Genomic DNA, 18,935 nt, shown 5'->3' on the forward strand with positions numbered 1-18,935 from the left:
TACAAAAAAAATTAGTCAGATGTGGTGGCAGGTGCCTGTAGTCCCAGCTACTCTGGAGGCTGAGGCAGGAGAATGGCGTGAACCCAGGAGGCGGAGCTTGCAGTGAGCAGAGATCACGCCACTGCACTCCAGCCTGGATGACAGAGCGAGACTCCACCTCAAAAAAAGAATACAAATGTTCCAACATTATTTTTTATAACTCTGGATTACCGATGCTGAGATGTGTGCAGGAATACTTCCAAATAAATTTTTAACATTGTAAGCCAGTAGATTCTTTGGCTGGGTGGCAAATTTTGAGTCTTCTTGCATATTTGGCTCATGGGTTCATAAATTGAGGCCAGAGACTCATTGTATATCCTTGATCAATTTTCTAATTAAAGGAAATAGCTTATTGTTTAGTAAAATGGCCCTTGGTTGTGGGAAGAAAGAGAATTATTTTTAACTGAACGTTTTTGTTGTTTTTTAAATAAAGTAGCCATATGTAACGGGATTTTTAAAATATATACATTTTACAACATGGACTAGAGAAGGACCATTAGATCAGGGGTTGGCAAACTATGGCCCATGAATCAAACCTGGCCTGCCACCTGTTTTTATACAACCTGTGAGCTAAGAATGGTTTATATGTTTTCAAATGATTGGGCAGAAAATCAAAAGAAGAACAATATTTCATGACACCTGAAAATTGTATGAAATTCAGATTTCAGTGTCCATAAACAAAATGTTATTAGAGCATAGCCACACCCATTCATTTATGGTATTGTCTGGGACTGCTTTCTTGGCAGAGTTGAATAGTTGGGACAGGGACAGTATAGCCTGCAAAGCCTAAAAGATTTACTACTTGTCTCCTTAAAGAAAAAGTTTGTCAGCTCCTGATCTAGACCAAGAGGGAGATATTGACCTTACTTGCATTTATCCGGCATTATTTCAACACCTCCTGTGAAGAAAGTACTTTTCTGGCATAGCTACCATGAGTTCTCAGCAGGAACTTCCCAGCGATGATAATGTAGATGAAATTAGCCACGTAACAAGAGTCTATTTGCCTTGAAAAAACAATTCTCCTTGAACTTCCTCCAGCTATGCAGGGATTCTCATTAAAGAGCTGATCTGCATCTGTTTATCCATTTTAGTAGCTTTTAAATATGATTTTATGTGAAGTGCCATTTCTTTATTCTACTAAAGAGACACAGCAGAAATAAAGATCAGAAGCAAATGTGAGCAAATCTGTTTTACTGTTAACTTCAATTATGAACTTGAAATTGTGCCACATGACTTTTTCCTCTAAAAACTGGATCCTAGTGTTTTAATTAACTGTGTGCAGCTATTTTAAATAGCATTTTACTTGAATAATATGTATGTTGTCATTGTTTCATGCTATACTTTGTGGGATAAAACTTGGGAATGAGTGTGGTAAGAAATTTATAAAGTTTTGCTTTTAAAACGTGGACATAACTCATTTTTCTAGTTTTTGACAATTGTGTGTTTTAGTGTCTAGTCTGCAGAGAGAGCTGTGTGTGTGATTAATAAACGTGGAATTAACAGAATTTCCTCTCCCTGTATTAAGGTGTGTGGTTGTGCTTTTTTCCCCCTACTTGGTGATCTTTTGAGTTTTTATTGGATGATATTAGACCAGTTCGCATTTGTGTAAATAGCACTCCCTCCCCAGAGAGCCGTAATCAGTGAGTGCCTTGGGGAAGGAGCCAGCGTGTGAAATGATGTACCCTAAAACCCAGAGAAGGGCCTGTCCATGGTGTGCGCTTATAGAATGTTTGCTAAGCTGAACTGAGAATTTACCTGGTTTGCAGAGGTGGCGGTCACAGAAAGGTGTATAGGCCAGCCGTCACAGATTGGCCTATCTCTCTCTCCTACACGCCCCACTGTTATGACTTCCTGGGCTCAGACAAGCCTCTCACCTCTGCCTCCTGAGTAGCTGGGACCACAGGCACCTGCTACCACACCCAGTTAATTTTTCTTTCATTTTTTGAACAGTCAGGGTCTCACTATGTTGCCCAGACTGGTCTCAAACTCCTGGGTTCAAGCCACCCTCCCACCTCAGCCTCCCAAAGTGCTGGGATTATGGGAGTGCACCATTGTAGCCAGCCCTCACCATAATTTAGAACACAGACAACACCGCTGCCCAGTGGTTAGTGGACATTTTTGCAAATGTCGTCTCACATTTTACAATCACGTATTGCTCGACAACAGAGATATATTCTGAGAAATGCGTCATTAGGCGGTTTCGTCCTTGTACGAACATTGTAGAGTACTTACACAAACCTGGATGGTACAGCCTCCTACACAGCTAGGCTATACGGTCTAGCCTATTGCTCCTAGAGCTACAAACCTGCACAGCATGCTACTGTACTGAATACTGTAGGCAGTTGTAAGACAATGGCAAGTATTTATGTATATAAACATAGAAAAGGTACAGTAAAAATCAAGTATAAAAGATTTAAAAATCACACTTGTAAAAGGCACTTACCGTGAATGGAGCTTGCAGAACTGGAAGTTGCTCTGGGTGAGTCAGTGAGTGAGAGTGAATGTGAAGGCCTAAGGTACGACTGCACACTACTCTAGACTTTACAAACACTCTACACTTAGGCTACACTACATTTATTAAATAATATTTTTCTTTCTTCAATAATAAATTACCCTTAGCTTACTGTAACTTTTTACTTTATAAATTTTTTAAATGTTTTAACTTTTTGACTCTTTTGTGATCACACTTAGCACTTAAAGCACAAACTAATTGCACAACTGTATAAAAATATATTCTTTCTTTATATCCTTGTTCCACAAGCTTTTTTATATTTTAAATTTTTTAAAAACTTTTTTGTTAAAAACTAAGACACAATTACACACATTAGCCTAGGCCTACAAAGGGTCAGATTCATGGATATTTCTATCTCCCACCTCCTCATCTTGCCCCGCTGGAAGTTCTTCAGGGGCAATAACACACAGGGACAGCTGGGCCCAGTGTCTCATCCCTGTAATCCTAGCACTTCAGGAGTCCGGGGCAGGCGGATCGCTTGAGCCCAGGAATTTAAGACCAGCCTGGGCAACACGGCGAAACCCTGTCTCTACAAAAAATACAAAAATTAGCCAGGTGTGGTGGCACGTGCCTGTCATCCCAGCTACTCAGGAGGCTGAGGCAGGAGGATGGCTTGAACCCGGGAAGTCAAGGCTGCAGTGAGCCGTGACCGCACCACTGTACTCCAGCCTGGGTGACAAGGTGAGACCCTGACTCAAAAAAAAAAACATGGAGCTAGGATAACAAGACCTACCTGACGTTCTTAGGAGATGTCATGCATCAGAAATATGTCCATGGTGGTTTGCTTGCTTTCCTTTTTCATCATAGATTTGCTTGTAAGCAGACAGTGCACAAAGAACATTCCTCTCTGTTAATGAAACCCTTTTGGTGTTGAGGGGCCCATGTTTTCAAAATTTTTAAGGCGCTTACTGAGGTCTGCAAAAACTTCTCAGCTCTTCACTGTGAATTTTCATGGGGATTCTTTTTCTTCTGCAGTTTTTTCTTCCTTGCCTCTTCTTGAGGTATGTGTTCCTGTTCCAGTTCCAACAACTCCTCATTAGTCAGTTCCTCAGGAACCACCTGTAGGAGCTCCTCAATGTCTTCTTCTTCCACCCCCAGGTTAAAATTGTTTGCCGTCTCAACCACAGCCTTGTTGGTTTTTGCAACCTCCTTGTCCTTGGCAAATCCTTTGAAATCACGGATGAACCTCTTGAGCGTCTTCTTCCAGATGTCATTTATACGTTCCTTGGTAACATCACCCCAAGCCCAAGCAAGGGTCCTGATGGAGTCGTAGATGTAATCCTTTCAGAATTGCATCAGCGTCTTCTCCGTGTCTTCCTTTGTTGCTGTAATAACCTGAGCAAAGCTGCTCCTGCTCAGGCAGTGGGCCTTAAAAGCTGCTGTAACTCCTTTACCCACTGGTTGGTAATCCTTAATCTCTTGTTTCAAGATCAGTCACTTGATGTGGCCTCTTACTGGCAACAATAGCTGTGGATTTTCTATGACAAAGGGACCGTGATGAACAAAGCAACACGAGATTAATTGAAGCACAAGAGAAAATAATGCAATCAAGAGGCACAGTAAACAAGACACGTTTATACTGCTGGTATAACCCAGTATTTCTTTTGTTTTGTTTTGTTTTGTTTTTGAGACAGGGTCTCACTCGTAATTTAGGCTGGAGTGCACCGGCACTATCACAGCTCACTGCAGCCTTGACCTCCTGGGCTCAAGAGATCCTCCTACCCCAGCCTCCTGAGTAGCTGAGCTACAGGCATTCACCACCACACCCAGCTAACTTTTAAACATGTTTTTTATAGAGATGGAGTCTCACCATGTTGTCCAGGCTGGTCTCAAACTCCTGGGCTCAAGCAATCCTCCAGCCTCAGCCTCCCAAAGTGCTGGGTTTAAAGGAGTGGGCTACTGCACCCAGCCACATATTGTTTTACAATAAACTGTTTTTAATAAGTAGAAGGAGTACACTGTAAAATAACAATGAAAAGTACAGTGTAATAAATACGTAAACCAGTAGCATAGTCACTTATTAAGTATTATATACTGTACATAATTGTATGTGCTATACTCTTATACAACTGAGAATGCAGGTTTGTTTACACCAGCATCACCACAAACATGACTAATGCATTGGGCTGCATTGGACTTTATGATGGCTACGACATCACTAGGTGACAGGAACTTTTCAGCTCCATTATCTCATGGGTCCATAAATCATATATGCAGTCCATCATTGACAGAAATGTCACTATGCCAGGCATGACCGTATAAGCCTATGTGCTCTCTTCCTGCTGCAATAAAGTCTCAGTCCTGCAACTCTGGGTTCATCATCTTTAGGAGAATGGAGGTGATAATACTCTCCATGTAGGCTTCAAATAAAGGAAGCTTTGCTGCTCGCTAATCTCAACTCAACAAGAGAGGCTCTAGGGACCAATTAGTTGGAGAAATGGTGACTTTGTTTCTTTTTTTTTTTTTTCCTTTCTTAACTTTGTTCCTGATTTTAATGGAAATGCTTATTTCACTGTTGATATGTGGATCTGGCCTTTCCTTCTCAACATCTTTTAACTTTTAATTTTGAAATAATTATAAATTCATAGGAAGTTGCAAAGATAATGCAGAGTCCCGTGTACCCTTCACCCAGTGGTTTGCTTATTACCTATGTAATACAATTATCAAAACCAGGAAACTGATACCAGTGCAAAACTGTTAATCCAGGCCTTATTCCAATTTCACTCGTTTTTATGTGCACTCATTTGTATGTGAGTGTTTGTACACCTCTACCTAATTTGATCACATCAATAGTTAGATTTGTGTAGGCAGCACCTGAATCAAGATACAGAACTGTTTCATCTCTACCTAGGAAATCCCTGGCAGTACCTCTTCATAAATGACTTTGAAAGTAACTTGGCAAGATTGGTAGCTTTTTTAAACTTTCCTTTCACTATTATATACATGCAAAAAAAAAGGATACATAATTGAATAAGTGAATCGCTCAATGAATTCTCAGAAGCAACACACTATGTAACCAGCACCCAGAGCAATGAAATACTACCAGCCCCTGCTTGTGGCCCCTTCTGGAATGACTGTTTTTCAGTGAAGTCACTGAGGCTACAGGTCTCTCTTGAGGACTTAATGTTGTGGAAACATGTCATTTTTCCTCTAAGATCAACAGGATAATACTTAACTTTGGGAACTTTAAAATAAGAGTTTTATGCTAAATCTTAGGCTGATTAAGTTACCTCTGCATATTAGTTTGCTAGTGTTGCTGTAACCGAATACCAGACTGGGTGGCTTAAGCAACAGTAATTCATTTTCTCAGAGTTCTGGATGCTAGAAGACCGAGATCAAGGTGTCGGCAGGTTTGGTTTCTCCTGACGCCTCTCATCTTGGCTTGTAGATGGCCGCCTTCTTGCCATGTCCTCCCATGATCTTTCCTCTGTGCCTGCGTGCCCCAGATGTCTCTCTGCAGGTCCTAATCTCTTCTTCTAATAAGAAAACCAGTCGATTGGATTAGGACCCATCTTAATGGCCTCATTTTACTCATTTTAACTTAATTAATCACATCTCTTTAAAGGCTCTATCTCCAAATACATTTCAGGTACTGGGGGTTAGAGCTTCAACCTATGAATTTTGACATAACACGATTAATTTAGTCAGCTGGGCGCAGTGGCTCACGCCAGTAATCCCAGCACTTTGGTAGGCCAAGGCTGGTGGATCATTTGAGGTCAGCAGTTTGAGACCGGCCTGGCCAACATGGCGAAACTCCATTTCTACTAAAAATACAAAAATTAGCCCGTCATGGTGGTGGGCGCCTGTAATCCTAGCTACCTGGGAGGCTGAGGCAGGAGAATCGCTTGAACTGGGGAGGAAGAGGTTGCAGTGAGCCAAGATCATGCCACTGCACTCCAGCCTGGGTGACAGAGTGAGACTCCATCTCAAAAATAATAATTTAGCCCACAACACTGAAGAAATATATTTTTAAATGCCTTTATTTTCTGGCTGGTCATGGTGGCCCATGCCTGTAGTCCCAGTACTTTGGGAGGCTGAGGCGGGCGGGTCATTTGAGGCCAGGAGTTCGAGACTAGCCTTGCCAACATGGCGAAACCCCATCGCTACTAAAAATATAAAAAGTAGCCGAGTGTAGTAACACACATCTGTAATCCCAGCCACTCAGGAGGCTGAGGCACAAGAATCACTTGAACCCAGGAGGCAGAGGTTGTAGTAAGCGAGACTGCACCACTGCGCTCCAGCCTGGGCAACAGAGCAAGACTGTCTAAAAAAAATAAAATAAAAATTCCTTTAGTTTCAGTAATGGAAAGTCATCCTTGTTGAAATTATCAAGATTTTGTTCCTTTACTTAGCCTAGTATTTGCTCTCTCAGTAAATACACAGCTCTTACAGGATTGAAGATGATCCAGGAGCCACGTAATTAGTTTAACTACAATACCCCATTCCCATTCTCATACTTCAACAAGCATTTATCTCAGCAAAATTATGTGAACAAATATGAACTTGAAAGAGCCAATCCTTTAAGATAAATCCCCAGTGGTTAACTAGGGCTAAATTTAAAATAGACCTAAGTGGGACCTGGCACTGTAGCTCACATCAGTAATCCCAGCACTTTGGGAGGCAGAGGGAGGTGGATCACTTGAGCCCAGGAATTTTTGAGACCAGCCTGGAGAGCATAGTGAGACTCCCCCATCTCTACAAAAAATTAGTCCACACCTGTAGTCCCACCTACTCAGGAAGCTGAGAGGTGGGAGGATCACTTGAGCCTGGGAGGTCCACACTGCAGTGAGCCGTGATGGTGCCACTGCACTCCAGCCTGAGTGACAGAGCAAGACCCTGTCTCAAACAAACAAAAAACACCTAAGTGAGCATTTGCTAACTAGATGTCACACACATGTTCTGAGTTCCCCCCAAAAACCCACACCTTTGTTCAGTTTGGGAACTCCAGAGTTCACCTGAACCAGTCAATCAGAGCTCACCTGCCTTAACCAATCAGGACTCAGATGTATCAACCAACCAGGCGTCATCTGTATCAACCAACCCAAACTCAGCTACACTGACCAATCAGAACTATGCAAGTTTCAATCCTTCATTTACATATGGACCTGATTGGAAACCTGGGTAGAATTTTGCTATAAATCCAGAACCCTTGCTTTGTTTTTTGAAACCCATCTTTGTTTTACACAGAAGACCATAACTCTGTGGTTTGGAAACTGTTCACGGCAATAAAGTCTCTTTCCTTCAAATTCCTTTTCAGAGAACTTCTGTTCACAGTTGCTAATGGAGTGAGTTAAAACAGCCTGGAAAGGAAGGAACTACTACCTGTTTGAGGGGAAAGCTCCATACAGTACTACCATATATGAAACTCCAGAAAATTCAAGCTAATCTCTAGTGATTGCCAGGGGAGAGGGGGATTACAAAGAGCCACGAGGAAACTTTTATGGGTAATTATGTTTGTTCAACAGCTTGATTGTGGTCATGGTTTCACAGATGTGCACACATATCAAAGCATCAAATTGTATTATGTGCAGTTTACTGTAAGTGAATTATACCTCAATCTGCATTTTTTTTTCTTTTTTTCTGAGATGGCCTCCTTCTGTGGCCTAGGCTGGAGTGGCCCAGTCTCTGCTCACTGCAACCTCCACCCCCAGGGCAGAAGCAATCCTCCCACCTCAGCCTCCTGAGTAGCTGGGACTACAGGCATGCATCACAATGACCAGCTAAATTTGTGTGTGTGTGTTTTTTGAGACAGGATTTGGCCATGTTGCCTAGGCTGGTCTCGAACTCCTGGACTCAAGTGATCCACCTGCCTTGGCCTTCCAAAGTGCTGGGATTACAGGCATGAGCTACCATGCCCGGCCCTCATTTTAAAAATGGCTTTATTACTGATAAGAGCTAGATTAGAGGATGTAGTTTAAGTATACTCTCTCCAGAATCTAATCACCCTACCATGCTGTGGGCCTTCTGGCACGAGGGACAGACTGCCTGTTAATTGCAGAGAACCACCCACACAGAGGAAGGCGAGCTGACTGAGCATGCTCAGTTCTTCTGGAACACTTGTCTTCCCACAGGGAAGGAGCAGGGGATGTTAGTCCAGCCTTCTGCAAATTTTTTTCTTTCTGTAAAAGGCCAGATAGTAAATAGTTTAGGATTTGCAGACAGTCCCTGTCAAAACTACTCAACTTTGTTGTAACATAAGAACAGCCATAGATAATACATAAATCAGTGAATGTGGATATGTTCCAATAAAACTTTATTTATGAACACAAATCTGAATGTCATATAGTTCACATGTTTCAAATTTTTTTATTTATTTTTAACCATTTGAAAACATAAGACCCACTTTTCGGCTCATGGGGCGTGCACACACAGGCTGCAGGCCACAGTTTGCTGACCTATACTCAAGGGAAATCCCTCTACCCTGAAGCATAAAGAAAACAAATTTCCCCCTAAAAATAAGCATTACAGAAAATACAGACACCTTTATTTAGATTAGTGCATATATTTAATAGTGTGATATTAGAAATACCTTGTCAACACATAGGGAAAAATAATACATTTTAAGCAATAAAACCAAGATTAAAATAGTCCATGATAGCTTTGTCACACAAAACCAATGGTAGTCACTCTCCTCCCCGCGCACAAAAGGTGGCATCACTGGCTTGTTGAGTGGTACATTTTCTTACCTTGCTGCATGTTTTTCAGATAGTTCCTTAGTCATACACATGCTTAGCCTTGTAATGCCATGGGTATGAATCCTCCTTCATTGAATGTAAACCAGCAACTAAAGTGCTTGTTAGCCTGTGAGCCCTACAAACACCCACTCCCATATTCTAGGGCCTGTTTTTCTCTGTCCAGAGCTCTTAGCGTGCTTTATGTCCCAAAGATCCTCAATGATAAGCAGTCCACCATGAAGAATGCTGGTTGGTCATTCCATCTCGTGCTTTGTTCTGATGAGAAATGGGGTAACAAGACAGGACCCACTTTCCGATCACTACTGTGATGTTTGATTTCCCAGAGATTCAAGATACTTCTGTGATGGAAGGATCAGAGAGGCCAGGCTGAGATGGCCAAGGACAGAAAAGGAGGAGGGGCAGAAGAAGTCCACTGTAAACCTAGAGGGAGGGGTGGCCCGGGTGTGATCCACAGGAGACTACGCAGGCCATCTCTCCCTCTGTCCTTGGCTCTCTGGATCCATTAAAAGAAATTCCTCTTAGTCCTGGGAATAGAACCTTCAGGTGGCCCAAAAGTTCCACCAGAATTTGCCCTCCATTCATCAAGGCAGGAGTTCTTTGTTTAGTGGAAAGCAGAATTCTACAGTTTAAAAAATTTGCATTCAGTTCTTGGAGCCACTACTTCTTGGCCACGACCTCTGGGAAGTTACTTAACCTCTCTGGGCCTTCAGAGGGCTATCTGCAACATAAGAATGATAGTATCTCCTCTTCAAGGTTGATTATAAGGATCAATTGAGTATGTAAACTGCATAAGTTATGTACATAAAGCGGTAAATGTTCACTCCCTTCTTCCTTGTTACACCCGATGACTTTACATTTGGGCTGCTGTCCCCTATGCCAGAAATTCACATTTGCATGCAAACAACCATAACCCTGGTCATCTGATAAGGCAGATTCTAGGCTTATGAAGCTCAATACTGGTTTAAAAAAAAATCACATTTTCCTTCTAACACTATAGACAGTATTGAATTGGCTAGTTATACAGAAAGTGTAGGCATAAGCAAAGCAATTATTTTAAAAATAAAATGACACACTTTTTAGTTCTGCCTTTCCCCAGTAAATTACAATAAGTAAAAATAAGATGGTCCCATGAGGATGAATACTCCGGGAGATGACAAAAGCACCTAAAAGCTGAATTTTTTTTAAGAACCCATGGGGAAACATTTTCTCTGGCACTCCTGCCCTGGTGTTTAAATACCTTGCTTCTTCATCAGCAATGCATTCCTAGTTTTCCCATGTGTTACAAAAGCATTGTGCAACAGGATATTGTTTAGGTGTGCTCACACTTGGTACCACAACACTGGTTCTATCTCTCATTCTAATCTTCCCACAAAAAATGCCAAGGGCACCACCAAGGCCACCAGCCTCAGGACCAAGGGTGGATGGGGAACTACCCTGAACCAGTCAACGTAGCAGGCTACAATTAACTCCAGTTAATTGCTCGGGAGTACTGCTTTGTGGGTGGGAATGTTTTAATTGTCTTTCATGTTTGAAATAAGATTTATTCGGTAGAAAAACTTAAATGTATTTTTAAACATATGAAGTGAATACATCTATGTCAAGTTATTTTGGAAAGTACCTGTCGGGGACCAGAGTATCATAACCACGCCATCCAAGTTAAGACTGACTGTATTTCAGAGTTTTGGAATATATACACAATTGCTGAGTCATTATCCCTATCTATGGCAGTCCAAACGCACAGCCTACAGAACATAATAAATGCTTAATGAATTAATCACTTCTATTGCATTTAATGTAAACTGGGGATCCGTTTACATTAGAGAACTATACTGCTAAACAACACCGAGAGGAGTCAGTGTAGTTTTTCTTAGAGAAAGAAAAGATAATGTTACAATGCTACCTTCAACCTACACAGCATTAAGCTCCTCCTCCCCTTTCTATTGCCTCAGTCCTTAGAATACGATTCTTCCTTAGCTCTTGAATGGCCAACAGCTGCTTTCTTGAGAGAGATGAAAACTGCCATTGACATAGCACAGAATTAAAAACCAGGAGGGCTTGGCACTGTGCGAGTGTTGCCGTCAGCACAGAAAGCTTGCTACATGCAAGACTCCGTACCTCCACAGATGACCCGTGCCTCTTAGACAAGCTATTTTAACATACACAGCCATCTGACTGCAGGTCCTACAAGAGAAACCGTGTTTAGAATGCTGTTCCTTAGAGGCAATCACAGCGGCTAAGACAGAAATCATCCCTTTTTAAAACCTTGTTTCATTCACCTTCTCTAAGGTTCTACAGATAGAAATCATTGTTCATCTTTAATATGAGATTGTGCCAGCTACAAAAACTCAAAACTCTTTTAAGTATATACCTTAGAGTTTTACCCAGCCTTTATTTCTATTAACAAGCATCTCAGTTAAAAGAGCAAAGTTTTTGTTTTGTGCCTTCAAAAACCGGTCTTTTAGTACGTGGGGATACACATGTAGCCCACTGGGGAAGAAGGTCAATGAACTATTCTAAAAGAGTGGGTTTTGTGCTGTAACTCCCACTGACTGGTCTTGGATTCAAGGATTCCTGTGGGGTCCTTCCACTTTACAATGAACTGCGCCATTATCTGTCCTTTGAGCAATAACTGAAGGAAGCTCCATTTCTGATGGAACCATTCATGGAAACCTTTGGATTCCCTCTCTCCATCTTTTCTCGGCTGAAGATTGTGTCCTGGTCACTGTCAAACTCAGACTCGGATACCATCAGGCTGGAGTTGTGCTCTGTGCTTCGGTGCTTGATACCTAGAGAGAAGCACAGAAGCATCTGAGGAGGAACGCCGTGATTCACTTCCAGCTGTCAGTCGTTGTGGTTGCAGGTCCTGTGATGAGCACGGAGTGGTGGTCTCCGCCCCTTGAAAGCAATCACTCAAAACAGCAGGCGGTTTGGGTTTCCTAGCAAGTAACTGCAGGGGCTTTGATGCCTCACCCGAGCTTCTGTCCCAGCTTTGACACTCGCCAGCTGCTTGAGCCTGGGCAAGATACCGAACCTCTCTGAGCTTTCAGTCTCCTCCTCTATTCAACTGGAAGATAACAAAGCATCTACCCCATGAGTTTATGCTGAGGATTAAGTGAAATAGTGCATGTAAAGTTCTCTTGGCCCAGCCTTTAGTACATTGTAAGCATCCAACAAACAAAAGCTTCTGTGATTTTACCATTTGGTTAAAATATTTTTGGTAGAATATTTGATTTCAGGGGGTCAACCTAAGATACAGAACAGGTATAAGATTCAATTCCTACTCTCAAAGGATTTATGGTGTCTAGCTAGGGGTTTAAGACATAGACTTGGCTGGGCATGGTGGCTCACGCCTATAATCCCAGCCCTTTGGGAGGCTGAGGTGGGAGGATCACTTGAGGCCAGGAGTTCGAGGGTACAGTGAACTATGATCGTGTTGCTATGCTCTAGCCCAGGTGACAGAGCAAGACCCTGTCTCGGGAAAAAAAACAAAAACAAGACATAAAAGGCATAGACTCATGAGAAGATGGCTCATAACAGGTAAGATGTTTTTTAAATTGTATATGAATTAGGAGATAAGCACATATACTTATGGCTGGGGTTGCTTCAGTAATGTTTCCCATAGGGTGATGTTGCAGAACTTTCTCCTTAGTTCAGCTAAAACCAGGCTCTTGTCACACTACCAGGAAAGATTAGGCTCACGGAAACATAGAGGGGTGAGAAAAATGGAATTTATTGGTCAAAAAGGAAACAAAAACTCTCAGCAAATAGAGAGGGGGTCTTGCCAACAACCTCCTGCCTCACAGATTGAATCCCAGGTTACCACACAGAAACTGAAGAGGCCAGGCTCCTCCCCACTGCAAATGACACGAACTTCCTGTGGCTCCATCCTCTTTCCCCAGTGCGCAGGTGGACATTATTTAGGGAGAATCAGCTGGGAAAGGGCAGGGCCTTCACTGGGGACCAGCAGTCCAGTTTTTCAGCCTTCAGGCTGTTTTAGGCTTGGAGGTGGGGTTTCGCCAGGGACTCTTGGCTGTCTCCTGTCTCTATCAGTGAGATTTGAAGAAGAGATTTTAGACAAGAAGACAGGGGAAGGTCATGGAGTATGCAGAAGCATCCGGGAATATTTAGAAAAAAACTAGTTTGTTTGGAGCAAATGATTCATGTAGGAAATAAGGAGAGGCTGGAGAAAGGCAGGGACCTCACAGAAAAGCACATGAATACAAAGTAAACCATGAAGCTTGGATTTTATCCTAAAAGCAGAGAAATGACACTATTAAAATGTTGTTCTGAGACATTAATAAAACCACAGTGTGCAGGATGGAAGACGGACAGTAGACATAGAGGCTGCTGTGGTCTGAATGTTTGCACCCCCACAAATTCATGTGTTGAAATCTAACGCCTAAATGGTGGTACTAAGAGGTGGGGCATTTGGGTGGTGATCGAATGGGATTAGTGCTCACATAAAAGAGGCACCACAGGCCAGGTGTGGTGGCCCACACCTGTAATCTCAGCACTTTGGGAGGCCGAGGCGGGTGGATCACTTGACGTCAGGAGTTCGAGACCAGCCTGGCTGACATGGAGAAACCCTGTCTCTACTAAAAATACAAAAAAGATTAGCTGGGCATGGTGGACAGGTGCCCGTAATCCCAACTACTTGGGAGGCTAAGGCATGAGAATTGCTTGAACCTGGGAGGCAGAGGTTGCAGTGAGCTGAGATTGCACCACTGCATTCCAGTCTGGGGGATAGAGCAAGACTCTGTTTCCAAAAAAAAAGAGGCACCAGAGGCTGCCTTGCCCTTTGCACCATGTGAGGATGCAGTGAGGAGGCACCAACTATGAGGAAGCGGCCCTGACCAGATGTTGAATTCGCCTTCCCAGCCTCCAGAACTGTGGGTAATAAATATCTGTTGTTCATAAGCCTCCTCTTCTGTGGCATTTTGTTAGAGCAGCCCAAACAGACCAAGGCAGAGGCAGTGCAACATAGAGGAAGAGCCCAGCCTCCACCCCAGCTTCAGCACTCACCAGCTATGTTACTTGGGCAAGTTGCTAAACTTTCCTTTGCCTCAGTTTCCTCATGTGTAAAATGGGGATAATCATTGCACATACCTCGTACTGCTATGGGCAGGATTAGAATTCAATGGGTAAAGTACTTGAGATGTACCTAGTACATATTCAACATTAAATACCTGTTTATTATTACTATTAGTTCACGGGTGAAACTGTAAGGACCTGAACTGGGGTGGTGATGGTAATGACGAGGAAAGAGGGCAAGAGTCTAGCAAGTGTGGGTGTCTGGAGTGGGGGGCGGTGTGTGTGGAGCACCAGCGACTGAGGTTTCAAACTGGGGCAGTGAGAATGGGGGTTCTATGAATAGAAACAGGAATGTCAGAAGGATGAGTGTATTTTAAGACAAAGATGGGTGAGATAATGCAACCTAAAGCACGTTGAGCTCTTAGGTAAACGTCACTATAATACTTCTGATATTATGCAGTGCAAATGGTGAGCACTCAATGTATGCCACTATTTGTTCTTCCTGTGAGGCTCTTCCTGCCAAAGCCCTATTAGCTACACTCTCTGTACACAATCAGTCATTCTGACCTGAGTGTTCCTACCCGGCATTGTCCATGCACTGATAGAACTCCTTGCACTCCAGTATAATTACCCTCCCTCAGGCTGTGAGCTCCTGTAAAGGCAGGCTCTGTGCTTCCTCCTCTCCCAGTCTCCAGGGCCTAACCCGGTGCCTGTGCACAAGGTAGGCATTCAACACTCACTGTGAACAATGTTTTGCACCTCACAACTCTGAAAAAGATTACATCTTCCATAAAAATTATCTTAGTCATAAGCCCAGAATTATGGAAAATCTATAGAATCGGTGTTTAGCAGCCTCAGAGGGCCAGAGAAGTTTCATTAAGTATGCAACAGTTAATAAACGAGAATGAAAAAGTTAACCGAGGTGGGCAACAGGTGCTCCTAAGCATAGGGATCAATACACTTTGTGAAGAAAGTCAATTTTCTGTAAAGCCTTTGTGTCCATCTTTATCAATGGCTAATTAGATAACGCAGCTGCTGAAAAATATTAGGCTTTAAAGTCCAAATGTCCTCTTGCTGCATTTCTGTCCTAGCAGACCTAAAGGGAACAGCGTTCAGAGCTGAGCTGTGGGAGCGTCTTCAACTGCCCCCCACCCTCCGCCCGGGAGTAGAAAAAAAAGCAGGTGCCGGGGACATCTCTGTTTAAAAAGCAGTCTTTGCCCTGTGGTCATTGGTAGGTGCCCAGCTGATAACATTTCATATCCCTCATCCATTAATGCCTCAAAGTATTACACCAAAATTTCATTAAATTTATAATGAACCCACTGCCTCCTGCCCCCACCCCCGCATTAGCATATCCTCAGGACTGATGAAGGTTATTTTTCTTTTTCTTTCTTGAGACAGAGTCTCAGTCTGTAGCCCAAGCTGTAGTGCAGAGGTGTGATCTCAGCTCACTGCAACCTCCACCTCCCAGTCTCAAGCTATTCTTCTGCCTCAGCCTCCTGAATAGCTGGGACTACAGGCGCACACCACCATGCCTGGCTAATGTTTTTTTTTGTTTTGTTTTGTATTTTTTAGTAGAGATGGTGTCACCATGTTGCCCAGGGTGGTCTCGAACTACTGAGCTCAGGCGCCTTGGCCTAAGTGCTAGGATTACAGGCATGAGCCACTGTGTCCGGCCTGAAGGTTGTTTTTCATCACAGAATCCCAGCCTCACTCTTCCTTCCCAATTAAAGTGCTGACTCCAGCAAATGGTTCTCCCTCTATCCAAGTTAGCCCTCAGGCATACCTAGGTTAAATCATGTAAAGGTGCCAGGCAGTCATTCTGGAGACTGTCTTACCATATTTGGGCCTCAGTTCCATTCTTTCCTGTTCATCCATGTTATCCAGGATGGTGTACTTTGTTTTTTTCCGGATTTTAGTCCTTTTTTGTCTGAAAGGAACAATGAAAAGCTCAACTCAGATCTTTAGAAAGGTAACTGAGAGCTAGGATTTAACGCACAGTAAAGACACTAAAGGAAACATTTTGCCTTTATGATGTGATAGTTGGTGTCTTTTATTAAAGAAACATACACAAGGCCAGGTCAGAGCTCAGAGGGCCATTATGCATCTTGGAGAAACACATTTCTGGGTATAAACAGCCACATCACTCTTGCCCACCTATCTACAGGTCTCAGCTAAGCCTCAGGCTGCGGTGCCAATTCTCAACACTTGTGTATTGGCCCAGGGAGCTCTTCTTCCTGAGTAATTCCTTATTCAGAAAAGCCTGGATGAGCAAATGTTCCCCTGAACCTGTATCATCCTGCTATGTCCAATGCTGCAGTAATGAAAAGGTGTCATGAACTAGCAATCAGAAAAAAAAATAGCAAAAATTATAATAAATTCCCACAATTAATTAGCAACAGCTGCTCCCCACCTTTTTCTTTTTTTTTTTTTTCCTCAACACATGAAAATTATGCTGGTCCCATGTGCCTCATCCTATGTACAGAGACTATTTGAAAACACACATCCAAACCACGCCAAGGCACGCAGAGAACAAAATAGTAATTTCATAGTAAAAAAGCAATTTTCTGGGAGCATGATGATCAGAAGCATAGGTCTCAATTTAGTACTTGCTAGCTGGTGACTTAGAGAAAATTATTTGAGACTTTTGTGCCTCCATGTCCTCACCTGTAAAATGGGAGTAAGAATAGTCCCTTTCTCACATGGTTGATGAGAGGACTGAATAAGATAATACAAACAAAGCACTTAGCCATTAATCACAATGGCAAATACTTCATAAATGTTCACAGTTATCACTACTAGCATCATCATCTTCTACTTGATAGACATGTCACAAAGCTGCAGATGTTTAATGCCATGCACAGTAGGGTCACATATGGCTCTGGGAAAACTTAACGGGATTTAGGCCTCTAAGTGCCTGCACCTGGCTCCCTTTCACCAGTCTTACTTTGGGAACGTAATCACAAATAAAACCAAAATAATCTATAAGTGATTTCTGAAAAATAACTATTAAAATACACTCCTTTTTTTGAGATGGAGTTTTGCTTTTGTCGCCCAGGCTGGAGTGCAATGGTGCAATCTCAGCTCACTGCAACCTCTTCCTCCCGGGTTCAAGCGATTCTCCTGCCTCAGCCTCCCAAGTAGCTGGGATTACAGGCATGCGCCACCACGCCCAGCTAATTTTGTATTTTTAGTAGAGGTGGGGGTTCTCCATGTTGGCCAGGCTGGTCTCAAACTCCTGACCTCAAGTGATCCACCCACCCTGGCCTCCCAAAGTGCTGAGGTTACAGGCATGAGCCGCCTTGCCCAGATTAAAATATACGTTTTTTAAAAATCACACCTTTGGAGAGCAGTTACAATGTTTCACATGAAAGAGTGGACCTGATGCTCTCTTCTAAGGACAGAGGGTTGAGCATGGGGTTCTGGAAGATTTGGCCAGTGAGGTAGCTTGAGGCTTCTCAGAGGTCAGCTCCATGGAAAAAGGAAACACCTAAAGCAAAAGTTCTCTTTGGCGGTGTTATTGCCTCGCTTACAGTTTCAAATTTATTAAAAATGATTCAGGTAGATTAGATTATTGCTTTACATAATGAAAATAATCAAAACCTACCATTTGTAACAGTATACTTCCAGAACTCCTTCCTCTATTGAGACCTGTAAGGCCACTTAGGTACTTGTGAGATATATAGATATATATATATATATACACACACACATACACACACACACGCACATATATATATATCTGTATGTATGTTTTCATCACAGTTCCTGGCTAATAACTCCCACGGCCCTTGTTATAATGCTGGGGCACTTTAGGCCTCAGAAAACAGAATCTCCCTCTCTCTCTCTGACCTTCTCCTGCCTTCTTTCAGCTGCTTTTTATTCTCCCCAAAGCAAGAAACTTCCCCTGCCTTTCTGTCTCGGAGCTGGCTATAAAGACATTCTCTGACCTACTTTGTCTGATTATAGGTCATTCTGAAACCCTCATTTCAGAAAGAGTTCTGCCTCCTACGAGGAGGATGGAGTGCTTTACAGAGAGGCTGAGAAGAATCTGGACAGGCCTTGCTGGGCTTCCCCACTCAGCCTGTTAGTATCACATCATACCCTTTTTGTCCAACTACTTTTCTATAAATATCCAATGAAGTCTTCATAAAAGGCCCAAGACGACAGGGTTCAGGGAGCTTCTGGACAGCCAAACGTGTGGAGGTTCCCGGAGAGTAGCATGCCCAGAGAGGGCATGGAAGCTCTAGGCCCCTTCCCCATATCTCACCCTATGCATCTCTTCATCTGTATCCCTTGTAATATCCTTTGTAATAAATAACCAATGTGTTTCCTTGAGTTCTTTGAGCCACCCTAGCAAAATAACTGAACCCAAAGAGGGAATTGAGGGACCCAATTTAGAGTCAGTCAGAAGCCCAGGTAAAACAACCTGGGGTATGCAACTGGCATCTGAATGGGGTGGGCAGCAGTGTTGGGGACTGAGTCCTTAACCTGTGGGATCTGACGCTATCTCCAGGTAGACAGCGGCAAAAGTGAATTGGAGGACACCCAGCTGGTGTCCACTGCAAAGCTGTTGCTTGACTGGTGTGTGCGAAGAAACTCCCAAACAATGGTCACAGAAGTCTTCTGTATTGATTGTGGTTGAGTGAGAAAACAGT

The 18,935-nt window shown here is 42.9% G+C and overlaps 1 protein-coding gene across 13 annotated transcripts in view; it reads right to left on the bottom strand.

Annotated features, from left to right (window-relative positions):
* Positions 1 to 3,284: 3,284 nt before the first annotated feature.
* The window catches only part of KIAA0319, a 107,515-nt gene continuing 91,864 nt past the window's right edge, over positions 3,285 to 18,935 (bottom strand). For 5 of the 13 annotated variants that reach the window (XM_009450589.5, XM_063812142.1, XM_009450587.5 and 2 more), the window contains 2 exons: positions 16,116 to 16,207; positions 8,774 to 12,032 (listed from right to left, as the gene is read on the bottom strand). In XM_009450589.5, the coding sequence (XP_009448864.1) occupies positions 11,854 to 12,032; positions 16,116 to 16,207 (271 nt within the window). In that variant the 3' untranslated portion in view covers positions 8,774 to 11,853. Of the gene's footprint in view, positions 4,030 to 4,361; positions 4,510 to 4,996; positions 6,028 to 8,500; positions 8,671 to 8,773; positions 12,033 to 13,148; positions 13,290 to 16,115; positions 16,208 to 18,935 lie in introns of those variants that run through there. The other 8 variants (XM_054686619.1, XM_063812141.1, XM_009450595.5 and 5 more) reach the window with 5 other exon arrangements.

Source organism: Pan troglodytes, chromosome 5 (assembly GCF_028858775.2).
Source record: "Pan troglodytes isolate AG18354 chromosome 5, NHGRI_mPanTro3-v2.0_pri, whole genome shotgun sequence".
NCBI classification, from domain to species: Eukaryota; Metazoa; Chordata; class Mammalia; order Primates; family Hominidae; genus Pan; species Pan troglodytes.